Source organism: Ranitomeya imitator, chromosome 8 (genome assembly GCF_032444005.1).
Source record: "Ranitomeya imitator isolate aRanImi1 chromosome 8, aRanImi1.pri, whole genome shotgun sequence".
In the NCBI taxonomy this organism is placed as follows: Eukaryota; Metazoa; Chordata; class Amphibia; order Anura; family Dendrobatidae; genus Ranitomeya; species Ranitomeya imitator.
The window spans coordinates 12,191,747-12,211,634 of NC_091289.1; the positions used below are offsets into that span (position 1 = coordinate 12,191,747).

Here is a 19,888-nt window from a genome sequence, read left to right on the forward strand (position 1 = left end):
TCCCTGTGAATATACACGGTCACATTTTGTAGCGCAGCTCCATTCTGGTGCACAGCTGAGTGTCCGGACGCACCAATGCACTGGAAAAATAAGTCTAGGGAATACAGCACTGCGGCCCAGGATTGATGGGGGGTACTAAATATCAGACCCCGATCGATCATATGTGGTGGTATCTCCTAGCAATATGCCATCAACTACTGAGATAGAAATATCTCTTTATAGCAAAGATAAAGACAGAAGGACAAGGATCGTATGGCAGTGCTCTGACAACGAGCTGACAGGTTGGGGGTCTTGTTGCTGGAACCACAGATATTATATGTTTTCCATATTTCCCCTACAACAAAATATAGTACCGCTGTGCTCCCCAATGAGAACCATGGATGATTTGTCCATAGGGAGTTAATAACTAGAGGTCAGTTTTAAAGTAAACGTTCCACCTTGAAATCAGTGTTCCTAATCTAGAGGCAGCATGTTATAGAGGAGGAAGAACCGAGCAGATTAATATATAGCTTTGTGGAGAAATATTCAATGTCACTCGGATTTTTCATGAAAATCGCAATTCTATTTTGGATGAAAATCCCAATTCTTTACATGCTTAGGAGTCCGGGGAGCGGTCGCACTGAATGACCGACAGCCTAGCCCAGCTGATTAGGACCACCCACCAGACTTCTAAAGCCAGAGAAAAAGTTATAGATTTTCTGAAAAATTACAAATTGTCATGATCCAGGCCGGGTTTTGTCTTGTCTCTCCTTTCCCGGTCTGGTCATGTCAGGGGTTAACTTTCCCTGCCGCGTTCCTGTTTCCAGTCTGCTATATATCTGTGCTGCAACATGTGCGCAGTGTCAGTTATATTGCTTGCCTTCGGCGTGTTAGCTGGCTCTGGTGAGTTCCTGTTCTGTTCTGCTGCGTTCATCTGATACGACCCATGTCTGCTAACCTTCCACTTACCTGTCCCTGCTCCTTATTTCCCTGTGTGTTTGGATTCCCCGGTATTTGACTTTAGCTCAGCTCTGACCTGATCCTGTCTCTCCCTTCTGGTATTTCTGCTACTGACCGGTACTGACCTTTTTGCTCTTGTCTGACTCTGTGCTTCGGTTTCCCATTTTGTACTGCGTTATCCACTGGTATCGACTCGGCTCTCTTTACTATTCCGCTGCCACCTAGTGGTAGCTTCGCTGTATTACCGTTGGTCTGCTTCATAGCAGGATATTCAGCCCACTCTCCACTCTGTTGCCATCTAGTGGAGTTTTTGCTACTCTGCATTAACCCTCAGTATTACAGTGTGACATTAATCCTTTGAACAAATACTGCTGGCAGATCAGTGTGTACCCTGTTGTGAGCGGATCCCTTTAAATTTCAGGAAAAAAAAAATATGATTAAGGCACCAACTTTTCAATCAGTGCCGGGTTTCTACAACTCCATCGAAACCGGCTGACAGTCAAGACTAGAAATCGGCAGTTGTCTTCCTCTCCCCCAGCGGGAAGTCTCAGCACAATCCCGCGGCTCGAGTCCCGGTCCTGCTGATTGTTTCCAACGTTAAGCAAACACCGACAAGAGTTCAAAGTGGCTTTTAAGCATTTCTGAAATTTTGGTTTGACAACTGGAGTTGAGTTTTGGGCAAAAATTGTAAAAATAACTCCCTTCATCTGAAGCAAACATGTTTTCCTGTATTAGTTGGAAAGCAACGTAGCTGAGAACCTTCACCCTAACGCCGTGGAGGCTTCTATATGTGCTAGCTCCGCACACAATTAAAAAGAAGAAAAATAAATAAATTAGTGGGAGAAAAAAAAAACTATGCGGCCTCTCGAAAGAAGGCTCAGCCATCCATTCATAATGAGACGTGAGGATGGAGAAACATAATTTAGCTCTGAATAATTTTATCGCTTAACAACTTCTTAATCCTCTCTCTACAGCGCTTACCTTTTAGGAAAGTAATAATGAAAAGCATGCATACTAACACGCACACGGCGAGCCGCGCAAGCCCGGTGCAAGACGCCGAAAAGATTAAAAAAAACCTGAAGGGGGGGTGGGGCAGAAGATAAAAAGCACCGAGCACTTTAAGGGGTTTTTTTTTTTTTTTTGTCGAGCTGCAATAAGCTCCAACCTCTTCACTGATTTTATTTTACCGATTCAGCAGCAGTAATAAGGTTTAATCCATGGCAAACTAATCTAAATGTAACACTCAAAAGGAGACAAAGGGGACGCAAAACATTTGGCCGGAGCCTTTTGGGAGCCGTGCTTTATCCTTGGATCCAGCACATTAATAGAGCTGGAAATGAAATGGCATTTTATTCCCTGTGGCTGGGGGGGGATTAAAGAACTGTCCTTTTCTAAAGCAGAGACGGAGTCATGGATCCCTGAGCACTGAGAATAGGCAAAGTGCAGGGAAGCTCGGTGAATTTGGACAAAAACGAGGCAAAAAAAAGAGAAAAAGACTGTTTATTGTCTGGATGCTTCTACCGATGCCAAAGGCTGCGTCCAAAAAGAGAGACACGGGAGAAGGAAAATCCGAAACGAGGGCAAAATGTATTTCCGGCATTCTCAGCTGCGAGGCTCATGTCGCTGAATCGGCCCTTGATGGGGGTTTAGTAGCAAAGAGGATGCTAAAGATTCAAGAAAGTGTGTTTTTTTGTTATGGAAGATTTTTTTTTCTATAAAAATGTGTCTTTTTTTGTCAGAGGAGATCCCATGAGAAAGTGTATTATATTCCAAGTTTCCCAATTTTTCTGTTGCGATCGGTGTCTCCGTAGTAACAGACTACAAAGGAACCCTGTGTAGTCAGAGCCGCCAGGCCCCAGTTAGTCTACTCCAACTGCCCTGGTAACATACAGAAAACAGATATTAGTGAGCAGCACATGACAACATAGCGCATGTTTGTAGTCTGTAACCACGGAGACACATAACGGCTGTATGCACAAAACGATGAGTGCTTTTAAGTCAAGAGAATTTGCAAACTTGATTCTCTTTTTGTAACAGATGCATTGGAGGAAATAAAAAGGTAATAATTCAAGCGTTAATTAGGGGACAATTCACCCGCTTCAGGATGGTTTTACATGTGCCAGTTTCACGGCCCTACTTCACCAGCTTCATATCTGCCTATGAGACCCGTGACCGCAGAGATCGTCGTCTGTACACCGACCACGAAACTGGAAAGTGTGAAAGCGGCCTTAGCTTGCAGACAGGTTGTGTCCAGCCTTTTCCTCTCTGTTCTACCCTCACTGCGGCCAACTTTTTGCCCATCTGGTCTCCATTATGCCGCTATGCATATTCTTCCACTGTAAACAACAGTGTAGTCGTAGTCAGGGGCATCTTGCAAAAAAAAAAAAAAAAAAAAGTATACAGCACAATGTGTGTTTCCTTTATGACTGGAATCTATGGACAATGTATTGATGAGACATCCACCGGGAGACGTGTCAGGACACCAGGCGGACACAGACACATGATGGAGCCTGGCACCATCACTGCGCCACGTCCCTCCATCCTTTACTATACTCCACATGAATATCCACCACAGTCACAGCCGCTCCGACTGTCGCATAGTCTGACTTTACTATCAGGAATCAAGAGCAGCTTATCGGGGTTTTAACCATTCTTTCTAGGAAACGCTCTGCCCTTTCGAACGTGTGATGATTTATTTTTGCATTTTCTTGCCCTTGTTGCTTATAATATTACGACGCAAATTATCAGAATGAATGAAAATCCTGGATTATCGCTGGCATGTTGAGTGTTTCTTCCTTTGTGTATTCATCTAGTACATAGCAGGACGAATATTACAGTCTAGTGCCCACTCAAAGAACAGAATATAGCTCAACACACAGGTGCTTCTCACAAAATTAGAATATCATCAATATATATCATTGCCTTGTTTCAGTAGTTCCACAATCATGGGGAAGACTGCTGACTTGACAGATGTCCACAAGGCAGTCACTGACACCAGGGCTGTGGAGTCGGTAAGCCAAACCTCCGACTCCTCAATTTCTATTACAACGACTCCAACCCCACAGCCCTGATCGACACACTCCACAAGGAGGGTAAGCCACACAGGGTCATTGCTAAAGAAGAGAGATGATCTACAACAATATCTATATATATATATATATATATATATATATATATATATATATATAAATATAATTTTATTTATATAGCGCCAACATATTCCGCAGCGCTTTACAAATTATAGATGGGACTTGTAGTTCAAAATAGATACCAATAGGAATGAGGGCCCTGCTGCTCGCAAGCTTACAAACTATAGGAAAAGGGGAGACACGAGAGGTGGATCGTAACAATTGCTATAGTTATTCGGACCAGCCATAGTGTAAGGCTCGGGTGTTCATGTAAAGCTGCATGAACCAGTCAATTGCCTAAGTATGTAGCAGTACAGACACAGAGGGCTATTAACTGCATAAAGTGTATGAGAACATGTTGCGAGGAACCGGATTATGTTTTTCTTTTTTCGAATGGGCCACACAGGGATAGTTAGGTTAATGCGTTGAGGCGGTAGGCCAATCTGAACAAATGAGCTTTTAGGGCACGCTTAAAACTGTGGGGATTGGGGATTAATCGTATTAACCTAGGTAGTGCATTCCAAAGAATCGGCGCAGCACGTGTAAAGTCTTGGAGACGGGAGTGGGAGGTTCTGATTATTGAGGATGCTAACCTGAGGTCATTAGCGGAGCGGAGGGTACGGGTAGGGTGGTAGACTGAGACCAGAGAGGAGATGTAGGGTGGTGCTGAGCCATGGAGTGCTTTGTGGATGAGGGTAGTAGTTTTGTACTGGATTCTGGAGTGGATGGGTAGCCAGTGTAATGACTGGCACAAGGTAGAGGCATCGGTGTAATGGTTGGTGAGGAATATGATCCTGGCTGCAGCATTCAGCACAGATTGGAGCGGGGAGAGTTTGGTAAGAGGGAGGTCGATTAGTAGAGTTACAATTGTCCAGACGTGAATGAATAAGTGAAACGGTAAGAGTTTTGGCAAAGTCGAAAGTAAGAAAAGGGAGAATTCTAGAAATGTTTTTGAGATGCAGATGAGAAGAGCGAGCCAGTGATCGGATGTGGGGGGTGAATGAAAGCTCGGAATCAAGTATGACCCCAAGGCAGCGGGCATGTTGCTTTGGAGTAATGATGGAACCGCACACGGAGATGGCAATGTCAGGCAAAGGTAGGTTAGTAGAGGGAGAAAACACGAGGAGTTCAGTTTTTGACAGGTTCAGTTTCAGATAGAGGGAGGACATGATGTTAGAGACAGCAGTAAGACAATCACTGGTGTTTACTAAAAAGGTCGGCGTGATAACAGGAGAAGAAGTGTATAATTGGGTGTCGTCAGCATAGAGATGGTACTGGAAACCAAATCTACTGAGGTGGCCTAGGACTATATATATATATATATCTATATATATATATATATATATACAGTGGGGCAAAAAAGTATTTAGTCAGTCAGCAATAGTGCAAGTTCCACCACTTAAAAAGATGAGAGGCGTCTGTAATTTACATCATAGGTAGACCTCAACTATGGGAGACAAACTGAGAAAAAAAAATCCAGAAAATCACATTGTCTGTTTTTTTTATCATTTTATTTGCATATTATGGTGGAAAATAAGTATTTGGTCAGAAACAAGCAATCAAGATTTCTGGCTCTCACAGACCTGTAACTTCTTCTTTAAGAGTCTCCTCTTTCCTCCACTCATTACCTGTAGTAATGGCACCTGTTTAAACTTGTTATCAGTATAAAAAGACACCTGTGCACACCCTCAAACAGTCTGACTCCAAACTCCACTATGGTGAAGACCAAAGAGCTGTCAAAGGACACCAGAAACAAAATTGTAGCCCTGCACCAGGCTGGGAAGACTGAATCTGCAATAGCCAACCAGCTTGGAGTGAAAAAATCAACAGTGGGAGCAATAATTAGAAAATGGAAGACATACAAGACCACTGATAATGTCCCTCGATCTGGGGCTCCACGCAAAATCCCACCCCGTGGGGTCAGAATGATCACAAGAACGGTGAGCAAAAATCCCAGAACCATGCGGGGGGATCTAGTGAATGAACTGCAGAGAGCTAGGACCAATGTAACAAGGCCTACCATAAGTAACACACTACGCCACCATGGACTCAGATCCTGCAGTGCCAGACGTGTCCCACTGCTTAAGCCAGTACATGTCCGGGCCCGTCTGAAGTTTGCTAGAGAGCATTTGGATGATCCAGAGGAGTTTTGGGAGAATGTCCTATGGTCTGATGAAACCAAACTGGAACTGTTTGGTAGAAACACAACTTGTCGTGTTTGGAGGAAAAAGAATACTGAGTTGCATCCATCAAACACCATACCTACTGTAAAGCATGGTGGTGGAAACATCATGCTTTGGGGCTGTTTCTCTGCAAAGGGGCCAGGACGACTGATCCGGGTACATGAAAGAATGAATGGGGCCATGTATCGTGAGATTTTGAGTGCAAACCTCCTTCCATCAGCAAGGGCATTGAAGATGAAACGTGGCTGGGTCTTTCAACATGACAATGATCCAAAGGACACCGCCAGGGCAACGAAGGAGTGGCTTCGTAAGAAGCATTTCAAGGTCCTGGAGTGGCCTAGCCAGTCTCCAGATCTCAACCCTATAGAAAACCTTTGGAGGGAGTTGAAAGTCCATGTTGCCAAGCGAAAAGCCAAAAACATCACTGCTCTAGAGGAGATCTGCATGGAGGAATGGGCCAACATACCAACAACAGTGTGTGGCAACCTTGTGAAGACTTAAAGAAAACGTTTGACCTCTGTCATTGCCAACAAAGGATATATTACAAAGTATTGAGATGAAATTTTGTTTCTGACCAAATACTTATTTTCCACCATAATATGCAAATAAAATGATAAAAAAAACAGACAATGTGATTTTCTGGATTTTTTTTTCTCAGTTTGTCTCCCATAGTTGAGGTCTACCTATGATGTAAATTACAGACGCCTCTCATCTTTTTAAGTGGTGGAACTTGCACTACTGCTGACTGACTAAATACTTTTTTGCCCCACTGTATATATAGATATATATATATATATATATATATATATATATATATATATACATACATACATACACACACACACACACACACACAGTATTATGCATTTTTCTTTATTGTTCAGTCACTGTGATAGCCCAACCTTGAAACCTATTTTTTTTCTTCATAGTGCCACAATTTTATTTTAATCAATATTTAATAAGTTCCCGTGATTGGAGCGGTTTTTTTATTATGGAGCCTGAAATCTCCTAAATACAGAGGGTAAAATTATAAAATTATGCCACCAGTAGAGGGAGCTCTGGGACACACTGTATTCAGCATCTACAGTCTGCATTGTGCTCCCTCTAGTGGTAGAAGTAATTTTAGTACTTTACGGCTTCTCACAGGTCCAACGATGAGTCTATACCACTGCTCCCGCAGACTGATTGTCTACAGCACTGTCATTACGTTGAGCTCAGCAGCTCGGACTATGCATATGCACAAGCCGCAGCGCTCACAGACCGGTTGCAGCGCTGCGTACAACAGACACCAGGAGCAGTGTCTGAGACTCAGCGCTGGACCCGGGAAAGGTTACATGTTCTCTAATAATGGAACTTATAAGACAAACTTTTCTTAAAGAGCACAACCCCTTTAGGGCTTGTTAGGGCTATTGTTGAGATTTTTATAGCTAAATGTGCATTTTTTTTGCCTTTTTTTTTTTTTAAATTCGGACAACTTAGAAAGTAGACTGTGTCTAATGGAGAAAGTCCTGGAAAAATGCAGAACTTACGGATATACAGTACTTTATACCTCATAGTGCACTTACCGCCACAATCCGTGCTGGTACTCAATAACCAACAAGTGACAATTAATGGAACACTAGATTCTTGCAAATAGAGAAAAAAGGAGGGAGATCACAACACTGAGAAGCAACCTAGCAACGAGAGCTGAGCACTAAGGATCTGCTCTTTCCAGTGACTTTTGAGAACCTCTCGGCGCGCTGCCGCTTTAGGGTTACGATACAATTAACCAGTCGCGGGGACAGAGGTCCATACACCAGCTCATCATCTGCTTCTAGAACTAGCGGAGTAACTTAGTTGCCTGGCAACCTCCTCTCCCGACGCGGTTTCTTGTGCAATGCGGTGGTACCAGGGAGGGGAAGGGAATAGAGGGGGTTTTGCATACTGGTGTGAGCACGGAGGATTAATCTGGTGAAGAATCGGCCATGCTTTAACAGTCACGGGAAAATGGTGTTGAAGAGTCTAATCATTTACTAGGTGGATCTACTGCAGCAACGATGCTGAAAAGGTAAAGATGTCAATCATCAGGAGCGCAAGGCCCCTGCTTCCGCAAGCAGGAAGTAGGGAGGCAGGGGAGCACTGCGCTCCTGATCACTGAAGGCGAGGTCTCAATCTCAGAAATGGTTGCCCACAATCCAGAGTTGCTGCGGGTGTAACGCTGTGTATTTATGTCCAACCCACACCGGCAGCATAGTGGATGAGATTTCAAGAAATTATGTTCACTATGTGTCCACAGACGCCTGTGGCTCACTCACGGAGACCGACATGGGGCGCGTCTTTCCAGACTGCAGCATGTCTCTGCAAGAGAAATTTCACACTTAGGGGTGCACTAAGAACGCTACTCTGCATGTTCTACTACCTTTCCATCATAGCTGCGATGCTCTGTGTGTCCTAACACTTTTCTATCATAGCTGTGATACTCTGCGTGTCCTGACGCCTTTCTATCATAGCTGCAATGCTGTGTGTCCTGACACCTTCCTATCACAGCTGCGATGCTCTGCATGCCGACACCTTTCTATCATAGCTGTGATGCTCTGTGTGTCCGGACACATGTCTATCATAGCTGGAATGCGCTGTATGTGCTGACACCTTTCCATCATAGCTGCGATGCTGTGTGTCCTGATACCTTTCTAACATAGCTGTGATGCTGTGTGTCCTGACACCTTTCTATCATAGCTGTGATGCTCTGTGTGTCCTGACTCCTTTCTATCACAGCTGGGATGCGCTGTGTGTCCCGACACCTTTCTATCATAGCTGTGATGCTGTGTGTCCTGACACCTTTCTATCACAGCTGGGATGCGCTGTGTGTCCTGACACCTTTCTATCATAGCTGCGATGCTCAGCGTGTCCCGACACCTTTCTATCATAGCTGCGATGCTCTGTGTGTCCTGACACCTTTCTATCATAGCTGCGATGCTCAGCGTGTCCTGACACCTTTCTATCATAGCTGTGATGCTCTGTGTGTCCTGACACCTTTCTATCATAGCTGTGATGCTGCGTGTCCTGACACCTTTCTATCATAGCTGCGATGCTCTGTGTGTCCTGACTCCTTTCTATCACAGCTGGGATGCGCTGTGTGTCCTGACACCTTTCTATCATAGCTGCGATGCTCAGCGTGTCCTGACACCTTTCTATCATAGCTGCGATGCTATGTGTGTCCTGACACCTTTCTATTATAGCTGCGATACTCTGCATGTGCGGATGTATCAGTCATAATAATAGCAAAGGATGTAGGCGAGGGGCAACAACAACAAAAATATTTCCTTATGCCAAAAAGCTTCAAGTTACCGACTTCAAAAACTATGGAGGGTCTCCGGCTTAGTGGGTCTTTTGGAAACTTGTATCCACGGGACAACCCCTTTGTAAAACATCAAAGGTGCGAAGGAAGGGACCATGAGGCATCTGTCTTGCTTGTGCCAAGATATTCGGATACAAGGTTAGTGCCATAAACTGGACTTAGATACGACTTCGGAGAAAGGTCCTTTTATTTTGCAGCTGTAGTGAGGGGCTTTAAAGCTGGAGGACTTACGTAGCATACCAATGTGACCACCAGCCTCTGCCCCACTAACCATGTGTTATAAGAAGCGGGTTCCCTTTAAGTCCCTGCACTGAATATTCTCAAGGCTGCGGCTTCTGAATAGGATGGGAAGAGAATAGTCAGCGGACTGATCGCATCATGGACGCGGCCTCCGCATTTATTATCTTTGATGGCGACTGCGGCCGAGTGCCACGGGAGAGTAATTAAATGCATTACTGCAAATATCCCTTTATTACTGCAAACAGGACACCCGAAGAGCCAAAACGGCACCTCCACCCCAGAGACGCGAGGGGGGACGCCAGGCGGCACAGACCGCAGGTTAGCGCTGATTAAAGGGATGATGCATGTTTCTTAATCAAGGAAGCAGTATATTATTACAGCCTCGTAATCATCTATGTGCACAATTATATTCCTGAGGAAACCATCCATTAAGGCATATTGTCTGGTAGTGGGGGCTTCTAATAAGCAGAGTAATGGGGGTCCCGATCCGGGGACACTGGGCAGCTTCATCATCATTGTAGTACAGATGTAACGACACAAATTCTTCCGCAAGCAAAATAATGCAAAAAAATAGACAGAAAAAACACAGTAAGTAATATAAAGAACCAAGAGACGTACTTCACCCGGAACTCGGCGTTGGTCGCGGCTGTATGGAACTGCTCCGCCGTCATCTTGTAGATTTCCAGGTTCTAAAAAAGATTAAGAGATGGAAAAACAAAAATATAATCTTTACTCTGGTTTTCTCAGAATAGGTAAAAGTCAAGTTTCCAATTGATCATTATCCGAACATTAATCTTAAAGGACATGTCCACAGTGTTAATATATTACCTGTCCTGAGTTACATCCTGTATAATACTCCAGAGCTGCACTCACTATTCTGCTGGTGCAGTCACTGTGTACATACATTACATTACTGATCCTGAGTTACATCCTGTATTATACTCCAGAGCTGCACTCACTATTCTGCTGGAGCAGTCACTGTGTACATACATTACATTACTGATCCTGAGTTACATCCTGTATTATACTCCAGAGCTGCACTCACTATTCTGCTGGTGCAGTCACTGTGTACATACATTACATTACTGATCCTGAGTTACATCCTGTATTATACTCCAGAGCTGCACTCACTATTCTGCTGGTGCAGTCACTGTGTACATACATTACATTACTGATCCTGAGTTACATCCTGTATTACTACATCTGTAATGTCGCCAAATACAGGTACAGTCGGATGGCTTGTGTCTTTGGCTGACGTTACCAGTAACGCCGCCGCACCGCTCCAAACTTTGCAGCACAGGAGATTATCACATGAGCCCCATTTCCGGGCCATTCCTGTGCAGCACTCACTGTCAGCTGTCACTCTATCACTGTCACCGCAGGGCAGACGCAGCAGCTGGGAATAGAGAGCGGCTTCGGTCCAGATTCCTACTATTTATAGACAGTAAGACAAGGGGTGAAGAAAGAATCAAGACCCCCCACGTACGACTTAGCAACAGGGGGGCAATAACATCCCGCCGCAGGTTTCCATCCATGCTCTTTTCTGCCTGCTGACTGATATCTGTCCACGCTGTGAGGACCCAACTCTTCCTGGCAGTGAAAAGGTTAAACCTGGAGAGCTTAGAATTGGAGAATCAAGGAGAGACCCTAACGTTTTATTAAAAGGTAAGTGTCTAGAAGATCGGAAAAAAAGTTACTCGGTCATACTGACCTGACACTAGAGACAGTCTCTCCCCAGCATAAAATAGCTGATAGCAGAGAGCAATCCGTAGGAAGCATTTATAGGATACCAGTGATCATAATTTCTCCAGAGTGAACTGATGATGGCATGCTATAAAACTTTTTTTTTCACTTCCTTACAACTCCTCTAGATCACTACTGACACCCAAAACCTTAAAAAGAAAAAACTGTAAAAGCACGACATGAGCATGAGGCCTCGCCAGGCCCACCTGTGAGAACAGGGACCAGGGAGGCCGGCAGTTAGGAGCAGGGAGGCCGGCAGTTAGGAGCAGGGAGGCCGGCAGGTAGGAGCAGGGAGGCCGGCAGGTAGGAGCAGGGAGGCCGGCAGGTAGGAGCAGGGAGGCCGGCAGGTAGGAGCAGGGAGGCCGGCAGGTAGGAGCAGGGAGGCCGGCAGGTAGGAGCAGGTTTGTAGGACTCCATCCATTTGCCACAAATTATTGATGTCAACATTGGGTCAAGGTCTTCTCTAGTGACAACCTCTGTAAAGTCATGAACACAACCTACCCCTATGTGCTCTTGTCTACAGACAGTACCCCTATGTGTCCGTTCCCTACAGACCCTCCCCCTATGTGTCCATCCACTACAGACCCTCCCCCTATGTGTCCATCCCCTACAGACCCTCCCCCTATGTGTCCATCCCCTACAGACCCTCCCCCTATGTGTCCATCCCCTACAGACACTACCCGAGTTTTTCTCCTACAGACACTACTCCTATGTGTCCGTCCCCTACAGACACTCCCTTAGTATGTCCGTCCCCTACAGACACTACTCCTATCTGTCCGTCCCCTACAGACACTCCCTTAGTATGTCCGTCCCCTACAGACCCTTCTCCTATGTGTCCGTCCCCCACAGCCCCCCCATGTGTCCGTCCCCTACAGACCCTCCCCGAATCCATCCCCTACAGACTCTCCCCCTATGTGCCCGTTCCCTACAGACCCTCCCCATGTCCATCCCCTACAGACCCTCCCCCTATGTGTCCATCCCCCACAGACAGTTCCCATGAGCCTTTCTCCTACAGACACTACTCCTATGTGTCTGTCCCCTACAGACACTCCTTTGGCATGACCGCCCCATACAGACCCTCCCCCATATGTGTCCATCCCTACAGACCCTCCCCCTATGTGTTCGCCCCCTACAGACCCTTCCCCAGTAGGTCCGTCCCCTAAAGACACTACCTCTCTGTGATGGTCTCCTACAGACCCTCCATCCCCTATAGATACTACCCCTATGTGTCCGTCCCCTACAGACACTCCCTTAGCATGACCGTCCCCTACAGACCCTCCCCTATGTGTCCGCCCCCTACAGACCCTTCCCCAGTACGTCCGTCCCCTAAAGATACTACCTCTCTGTGACTGTCTCCTACAGACTAATGAACTATTGATTAAATTTTCATTAAAATTAAATTATGTGAATAGGACCCTCCCCCACAGGGACTTCTCCTACAGTTCTTGCCTTCAGTGACCATCTCCTACAGATTATGTCCCTCTGACATATCCTACAGACCCTGCCCCTCTGTGACCATCTCCTACAGACCATGTCCCTCTGTGAGCATCTCCTACAGACCATGCCCCTCTGTGAGCATCTCCTACAGACCATGCCCCTCTGTGAGCATCTCCTACAGACCATGTCCCTCTGTGAGCATCTCCTACAGACCATGTCCCTCTGTGAGCATCTCCTACAGACCATGTCCCTCTGTGAGCATCTCCTACAGACCATGCCCATCTGTGACCATCTCCTACAGACCATGCCCATCTGTGACCATCTCCTACAAACCCTGCCCCTCTGTGACCATCGCCTACAGACCATGTCCCTCTGTGACCATCTCAAACAGACCATGTCCCTCTGTGACCATCTACAGACCATGTCCCTCTGTGACCATTTACAGACCATGTTCCTCTGTGACCATATAGAGACCATGTCCCCCTGTGACAATCTAGAGACCATGTCCATCTGTGACCATCTACAGACCATGTCCATCTGTGACCATCTACAGACCATGTCCCTCTGTGACCATCTACAGACCATGTCCCCCTGTGACAATCTACAGACCATATCCATCTGTGACCATCCCCTATTGACCATGTCACTCAGTATCCATCTACAGACCATGTCCATCTGTGACACCTCCTACAAACCCTACACCTATTTGACCGTTTCCTACAGACCCTCCCACTATGTGACCATCTCCTACAGACCCTCCCACTGTGACCACCTTTTACACATCCTAACCCAATGTGAACGTTTCCTACAGACCCTACTCCTGTGTGTCCATCCACTATCCTCTCTGTGACTCTCTCCTAAAAACTTTTTGAACCGTTGATTAAATTTGTCATTAAAATTAAATGAGATGAATAAGTAGGTGCAAGACGCCTCGTCTCTGGGAGAGCCATAAATTAAACTGTATTTTTTCCTGTTTCTTGCAGTTTAATTTCTCAAAGGAACTGAATTTGACAAAAAGAAAAGAATTAATTTATTTCAGAAAATTATCTTAATTCTTTCTGTAATTCTGCAAAAGGCTAAGTAAATTCATGGGAGAGATACAAGGTCAGCTTCATTTCTATTTATATAGTTTGGAAGCAGCAATGTGATACCTGACTGGAACATTAAAGTTCAGCAAAGCAAGCAGGGCTGCAGTGTAAAGCATGGGATAAAGTACAAAAGAACACCATGAGTCAATGACTATGGGGAGGGTTTCTGACAACTCAAGACCCCCACAATTCTGACAATTCAAGACCCCCACAACAGAATAATAATTTAAAAAAAAGAAGCATAAAATAAGGTGCAAGTGGCAACAAATGACCAGGAATAAGCAGACGAGTAACACAAGGGGCAGGCTGGGATAATACCATAGAAACAAATACCAGTATATACCAATAACAGTGAGGGTTGTAGTAGTTTAGAAGAGTACATTGCTGCCATGTAAAATGTACTGAAATAATTAATATCTGCTATACGATGAAAAGGAGTCACCAGCTGTCCCGTGGATGCATCCACCCCGACGCGCGTTTATATGTGTGTACTTGTTCTCCGATTTTTTAATGATTTGCCCCAACAGATAATGCAGCTAAGGTGAAGTCACATCAGTCCATTAATGTCTAATAAATCAAAAGGCGACTATTCTCAATGAGAAAATTGTGCTGAGACTTGAGCCCCCTATTTCCACATTAAAAGTGACCAGCTCTCTATTTAGAAGTTTTCTGTTTCTGTATGATTCTTAAAGGGACTTGCTCTTTGCCAATCCCTACTTCTTAGCAAGGCAATCACAAAGTATGCCCTTACGCCCACAATCATTTCACAAACCTGGCAATAAGTGTTGAATTTCCCTGCAGTGCCTCTAGAGGTGGAAATAAGTATAACACCATGTCCACTCAAATCAATGTGATATCTGGGTGTGAAATGGTCCGACAGGTCCTCCAGGGTAGGAGACCATATTTTTAACAGTTTTCCCCCTATGGTAAAAAGATGAGGATGCTGATTGGAGGACCACCCTCTAATTTGCCTAAAAGAGTGTATAAAATGGGGATTTTGAACTTGGAGTATGTTCGCATATGCATGCTCACTTATCCTCTGCAAAAGTTGTAGTTTCAGCTGAAGGTGTATATAGTGACCTATATACACTGCTCAAAAAAATAAAGGGAACACTAAAACAATAGAATATAATTCCAAGTAAATCAAACTTCTGTGGAATCAAACTGTCCACTTAGGAAGCAACACTTATTGACAATTCATTTCACATACTGTTGTGCAAATGGAATAGACAACATATGGAAATTATTGGCAATTATCAAGACACCCTCAATAAAGGAGCGGTTCTGCAGGTGGGGACCACAGACCACATCTCAGTACCAATGCTTTCTGGCTGATGTTTTGGCCACTTTTGAATGTTGCTTGTGCTTTCACACTCGTGGTAGCATGAGACGGACTCTACAACCCACACAAGTGGCTCAGGTAGTGCAGCTCATCCAGGATGGCACATCAATGCAAGCTGTGGAAAGAAGGTTTGTTGTCAGTGTAGTGCCCAGAGGCTGGAGGCGCTACCAGGAGACAGGCCAGTACACCAGGAGACAAGGAGGGGGCCATAGGAGAGCAACAAGCCAGCAGCAGGACCGCTACCTCAGCCTTTGTGCAAGGAGGAGCACTACCAGAGCCCTGTAAAATGACCTCCAGCAGGCCACAAATGTGCATGTGTCTGCACAAACGGTTAGAAACCGACTCCATGAGGATGGTCTGAGCGCCCGACATCTACAGATGGGGGTTGTGCTCACAGCCCAACACCGTGCAGGACGCTTGGCATTTGCCACATAACACCAGGATAGGCAAATTCGCCACTGGCGCCCTGTGCTCTTCACAGATGAAAGCAGGTTCACACTGAGCACATATAACAGACGTGACAGAGTCTGGAGACGCCGTGGAGAGCAATCTGCTGCCTGCAACATCCTTCAGCATAACCGGTTTGCCAGTGGATCAGTAATGGTGTGGGGTGGCATTTCTTTGGAGGGCCGCACAGCCCTCCTTGTGCTCGCCAGAGGTAGTCTGACTGCCATTAGGTACCGAGATGAGATCTTCAGACCCCTTGTGAGACCATATGCTGGTGTGGTTGGCCCTGGGTTCCTCCTAATGCAGGACAATGCCAGACCTCATGTGGCTGGAGTGTGTCAGCAGTTCCTGCAAGATGAAGGCATTGAAGCTATGGACTGGCCCGCCCGTTCCTCAAACCTGAATCCAATTGAACACATCTGGGACATCATGTCTCGCACCATCCACCAACGTCACGTTGCACCACAGACTGTCCAGGAGTTGGTGGATGCTTTAGTCCAGGTGTGGGAGGAGATCCCTCAGGAGACCATCCATGCCCAGGCGTTGTAGGGAGGTCATACAGGCACGTGGAGGCCACACACACTACTGAGCATCATTTCCTTGTCTTGAGGCATTTCCACTGAAGTTGGATCAGCCTGTAATTTGATTTTCCTCTTTGATTTTGAGTATCATTCCAAATCCAGACCTCCGTGGGATATTCACTTTGATTTACATTGATCATTTTTATGTTTTACTGTTCTCAACACATTCCACTATGCAATGAATAAAGATTTGCAACTGAAATATTTCATTCAGTGATATCTAGGAGGTGGTATTTCAGTGTGTCCTATATTTTTTTTTAGCAGTGTATATCCCAAGCATCAGAGACGTGATAGAAAGGCTGACAACCGGCAAGAACAGCCAAGTGGGAAGCTCTCAGCACCAGTTTGCATCTCCTGATTGCGGGTGGTGGCAGTGATGTGCAGTGTAGTGCGATCGATGCGGTGTGACAGGTACAGGTACGCAGCCCTCCCTGCAAACAGCTCGGGATAATTCACAGCATCAGGCTGTAGCCCGAGGCGCGGAGAGAAAACCTTTTCATTTTCTTACGTTTCTTCTCTCTGGTTTATTTTATCTTCTGCTGAGAAACACCAGGTCCATCATTTACAGAAAATACCGGCTCCTTGTGCGCACAGCTGGTTCGCCACATTAACCACTTAATGACTGGGGGGCTATTTCTAAGCAGCTGGATGTGCAAACAAATAAGCTTCCCGACGGGGACAGTGTGGAGATGTCACCACACCATCTTCTACGGCCTCTGTATCTTGGGAGGCTGGGAAGCCGTTAATGTGACGTCTCAGTAGGCGCTGCCTATCTGACGAGGTTCGGCAGCACATATTCCGCTTTCTCCAAGAGGTAGACGGCTGATCTGCCTCATTGTGCAGGTATATTACCTGACCTTGTGTAACTCGGCAGCTGTGCAATTCACAAGTCAAAGGGAAGTTGGGCGACAACTTATTGGTGATGTGAAATGGGGCAAATATCGGTTCTCAATCAGTATTTACTGCAGATATTCAAGAGTTATCCTGGATGCACCGAGTACAGTACTCAGCCATTAGTAAGCATGCCCATCTGAAGATAAGTGGCGGTTCCTGCAAAAGTGTACACGCCCCAGGAACTAGGCACCAACGGCACATAAAGAAAGCAATACCAGCCACAGACCAATTCTACATGCCAAAGCACAAGCCCAAAAGGGTGACCCAAAGAAACAGCTGCTCTGACAAGAAGCAACAAGAGGCAAAGGTGCCAAAATTACCATACTATGTGTGGGACAAAGCCAAGAGTTCAGGACAGAGAGACGGGTCTGCCAAGAATCAAGAACTACAAGGGGCATAAAAAACCCAACACAGACCGAGGAGGGGCCGAGGGTCAGAAACCATGACTCAGTGCAGGATCAGTAATGTAATGTACAGTTGTGCTCAAAAGTTTACATACCCCGGCAGAATTTTTGCTTTCTTGGCCTTTTTTCACAGAATATGAAACCTTTTTATCCACTCATGGTTAGTGGTTGGGTGAAGCCATTTATTATCACTCTACTGTGTTTTCTCTTTTTAAATCATAATGATAACTTAAAACATCCAAATGACCCTGATCAAAATTTCACATACCCCATTTCTTAATAAAATGTATTGCCCCCTCTAACATCAATGGCAGCTTGAAGTCTTTTGTGGTAGTTGTGGATGAGGTTCATTATTTTCTCAGAAGGTAAAGCTGCCCACTCTTCTTGGCAAAAAGCCTCCAGTTCCTGTAAATTCCTGGGCTGTCTTACATGAACTTCACGCTTGAGATCTCCCCAGAGTGGCTCAATGATATTGAGGTCAGGAGACTGAGATGGCCACTCCAGAACCTTCACTTTGTTCTGCTGTAGCCAATGACAGGTCGACTTGACCTTGTGTTTTGGATCGTCATGTTGGAACGTCCAAGTACGTCCCATGCGCAGCTTCCAGGCTGATAACGTGCTGCATTCATCTTTCCTTCAATTTTGACAAAGTTTCCAGTGCCGTTGTAGCTCACACATCTCCAAATCATCAGCGATCCACCTCCATGCTTTACAGTAGGAATGGTGTTCCTTTCATCATAGGCCTTGTTGACCTCTCTTCAGATGTAACGTTTATGGTTGTGGCCAAAAAGTTCAATTTTGGTCTCATCACTCCAAATTACCTTGTTCCAGAAGTTTTGAGGCTTGTCTCTGTGCCGTTTTGCGTATTGTATGGGACATACTTTGTGGCATTTGCGCAGTAATGACTTTCTTCTGGCGATTCGACCATGCAGCCCATTTTTCCTCAAGTGCCTCCTTATTGTGCATCTTGAAACAGCCACACCGCTAGTTTTCAGAGAGTCCTGTATTTCAGCTGATGGTATTTGTGGGTTTTCTTTGCATCCCGAAGAATTTTCCAGGCAGTTGTCGATGACATTTTTGTTGGTCTACCTGACCGTGGTTTTGTTTGTACAGAGCCCCTGATTTTCCAATTGTTCACACAGTTTGAACGCTGCTGACTGGCATTATCAATTCCTTGGATATCTTTTTGAATCCCTTTCCTGTTTTATACAGTTCAACTAACTTTTTCCATAGATTCGTTGACAATTCTTTTGCTTTCCCCATGACTCACAATCCAGAAATGTCAGTGGCTGGATGAAAGATACAAGAGTCTGTCTGGATCCCAGAAACTCACTCAGATTTTATGCACACACTGATTACAAGCAAACAGGTCACAGGTGAGGATGTTACCTTTAGTAGCCATTCACACTCATTTGTGTCAATGTCTGTGCATGTTATCAGGCCAAAATCACCAGGGTATGTAAACTTTTGATCAGGGTAATTAGGATGTTTGGGTTGTCATTATGATTTAAAAAGATAAAACACAGTAGTTTGTCAATAAATGGCTTCACTCAACCACTAACCATGAGTGGAGAAAAAGTTTTGGTGTTATCATTCATATTCTATGAAAAAAGGCTAAGAAAGCTAAAATTCTGCGGGGTATGGAAAATTTTGAGCACAACTGTATGTACACAGTGCCTGCACCAGCAGAATAGTGAGTGCAGCTCTGGAGTATAATACAGGAGGTAACTCAGGATCAGTAATGTAATGTATGTACACAGTGACTGCACCAGCTGAATAGTGAGTGCAGCTCTGGAGTATAATACAGGAGGTAACTCAGGATCAGTAATGTAATGTATGTACACAGTGACTGCACCAGCAGAATAGTGAGTGCAGCTCTGGGGTATAATACAGGAGGTAACTCAGGATCAGTAATGTAATGTATGTACACAGTGACTGCACCAGCAGAATAGTGAGTGCAGCTCTGGGGTATAATACAGGAAGTAACTCAGGATCAGTAATGTAATGTATGTGCACAGTGACTGCACCAGCTGAATAGTGAGTGCAGCTCTGGAGTATAATACAGGAGGTAACTCAGGATCAGTAATGTAATGTATGTACACAGTGACTGCACCAGCAGAATAGT

The 19,888-nt window shown here is 45.2% G+C and overlaps 1 protein-coding gene across 2 annotated transcripts in view; it reads right to left on the bottom strand.

The window, feature by feature from the left end:
* Positions 1–19,888, bottom strand: part of CHCHD6 (coiled-coil-helix-coiled-coil-helix domain containing 6) — a 223,927-nt gene that overhangs the window by 90,158 nt on the left and 113,881 nt on the right. For both annotated transcript variants that reach the window (XM_069736290.1, XM_069736291.1), the window contains one exon: positions 10,446–10,516. In XM_069736290.1, coding sequence (XP_069592391.1) covers positions 10,446–10,516 — 71 coding nt within the window. The remainder of the gene's footprint in view (positions 1–10,445; positions 10,517–19,888) is intronic.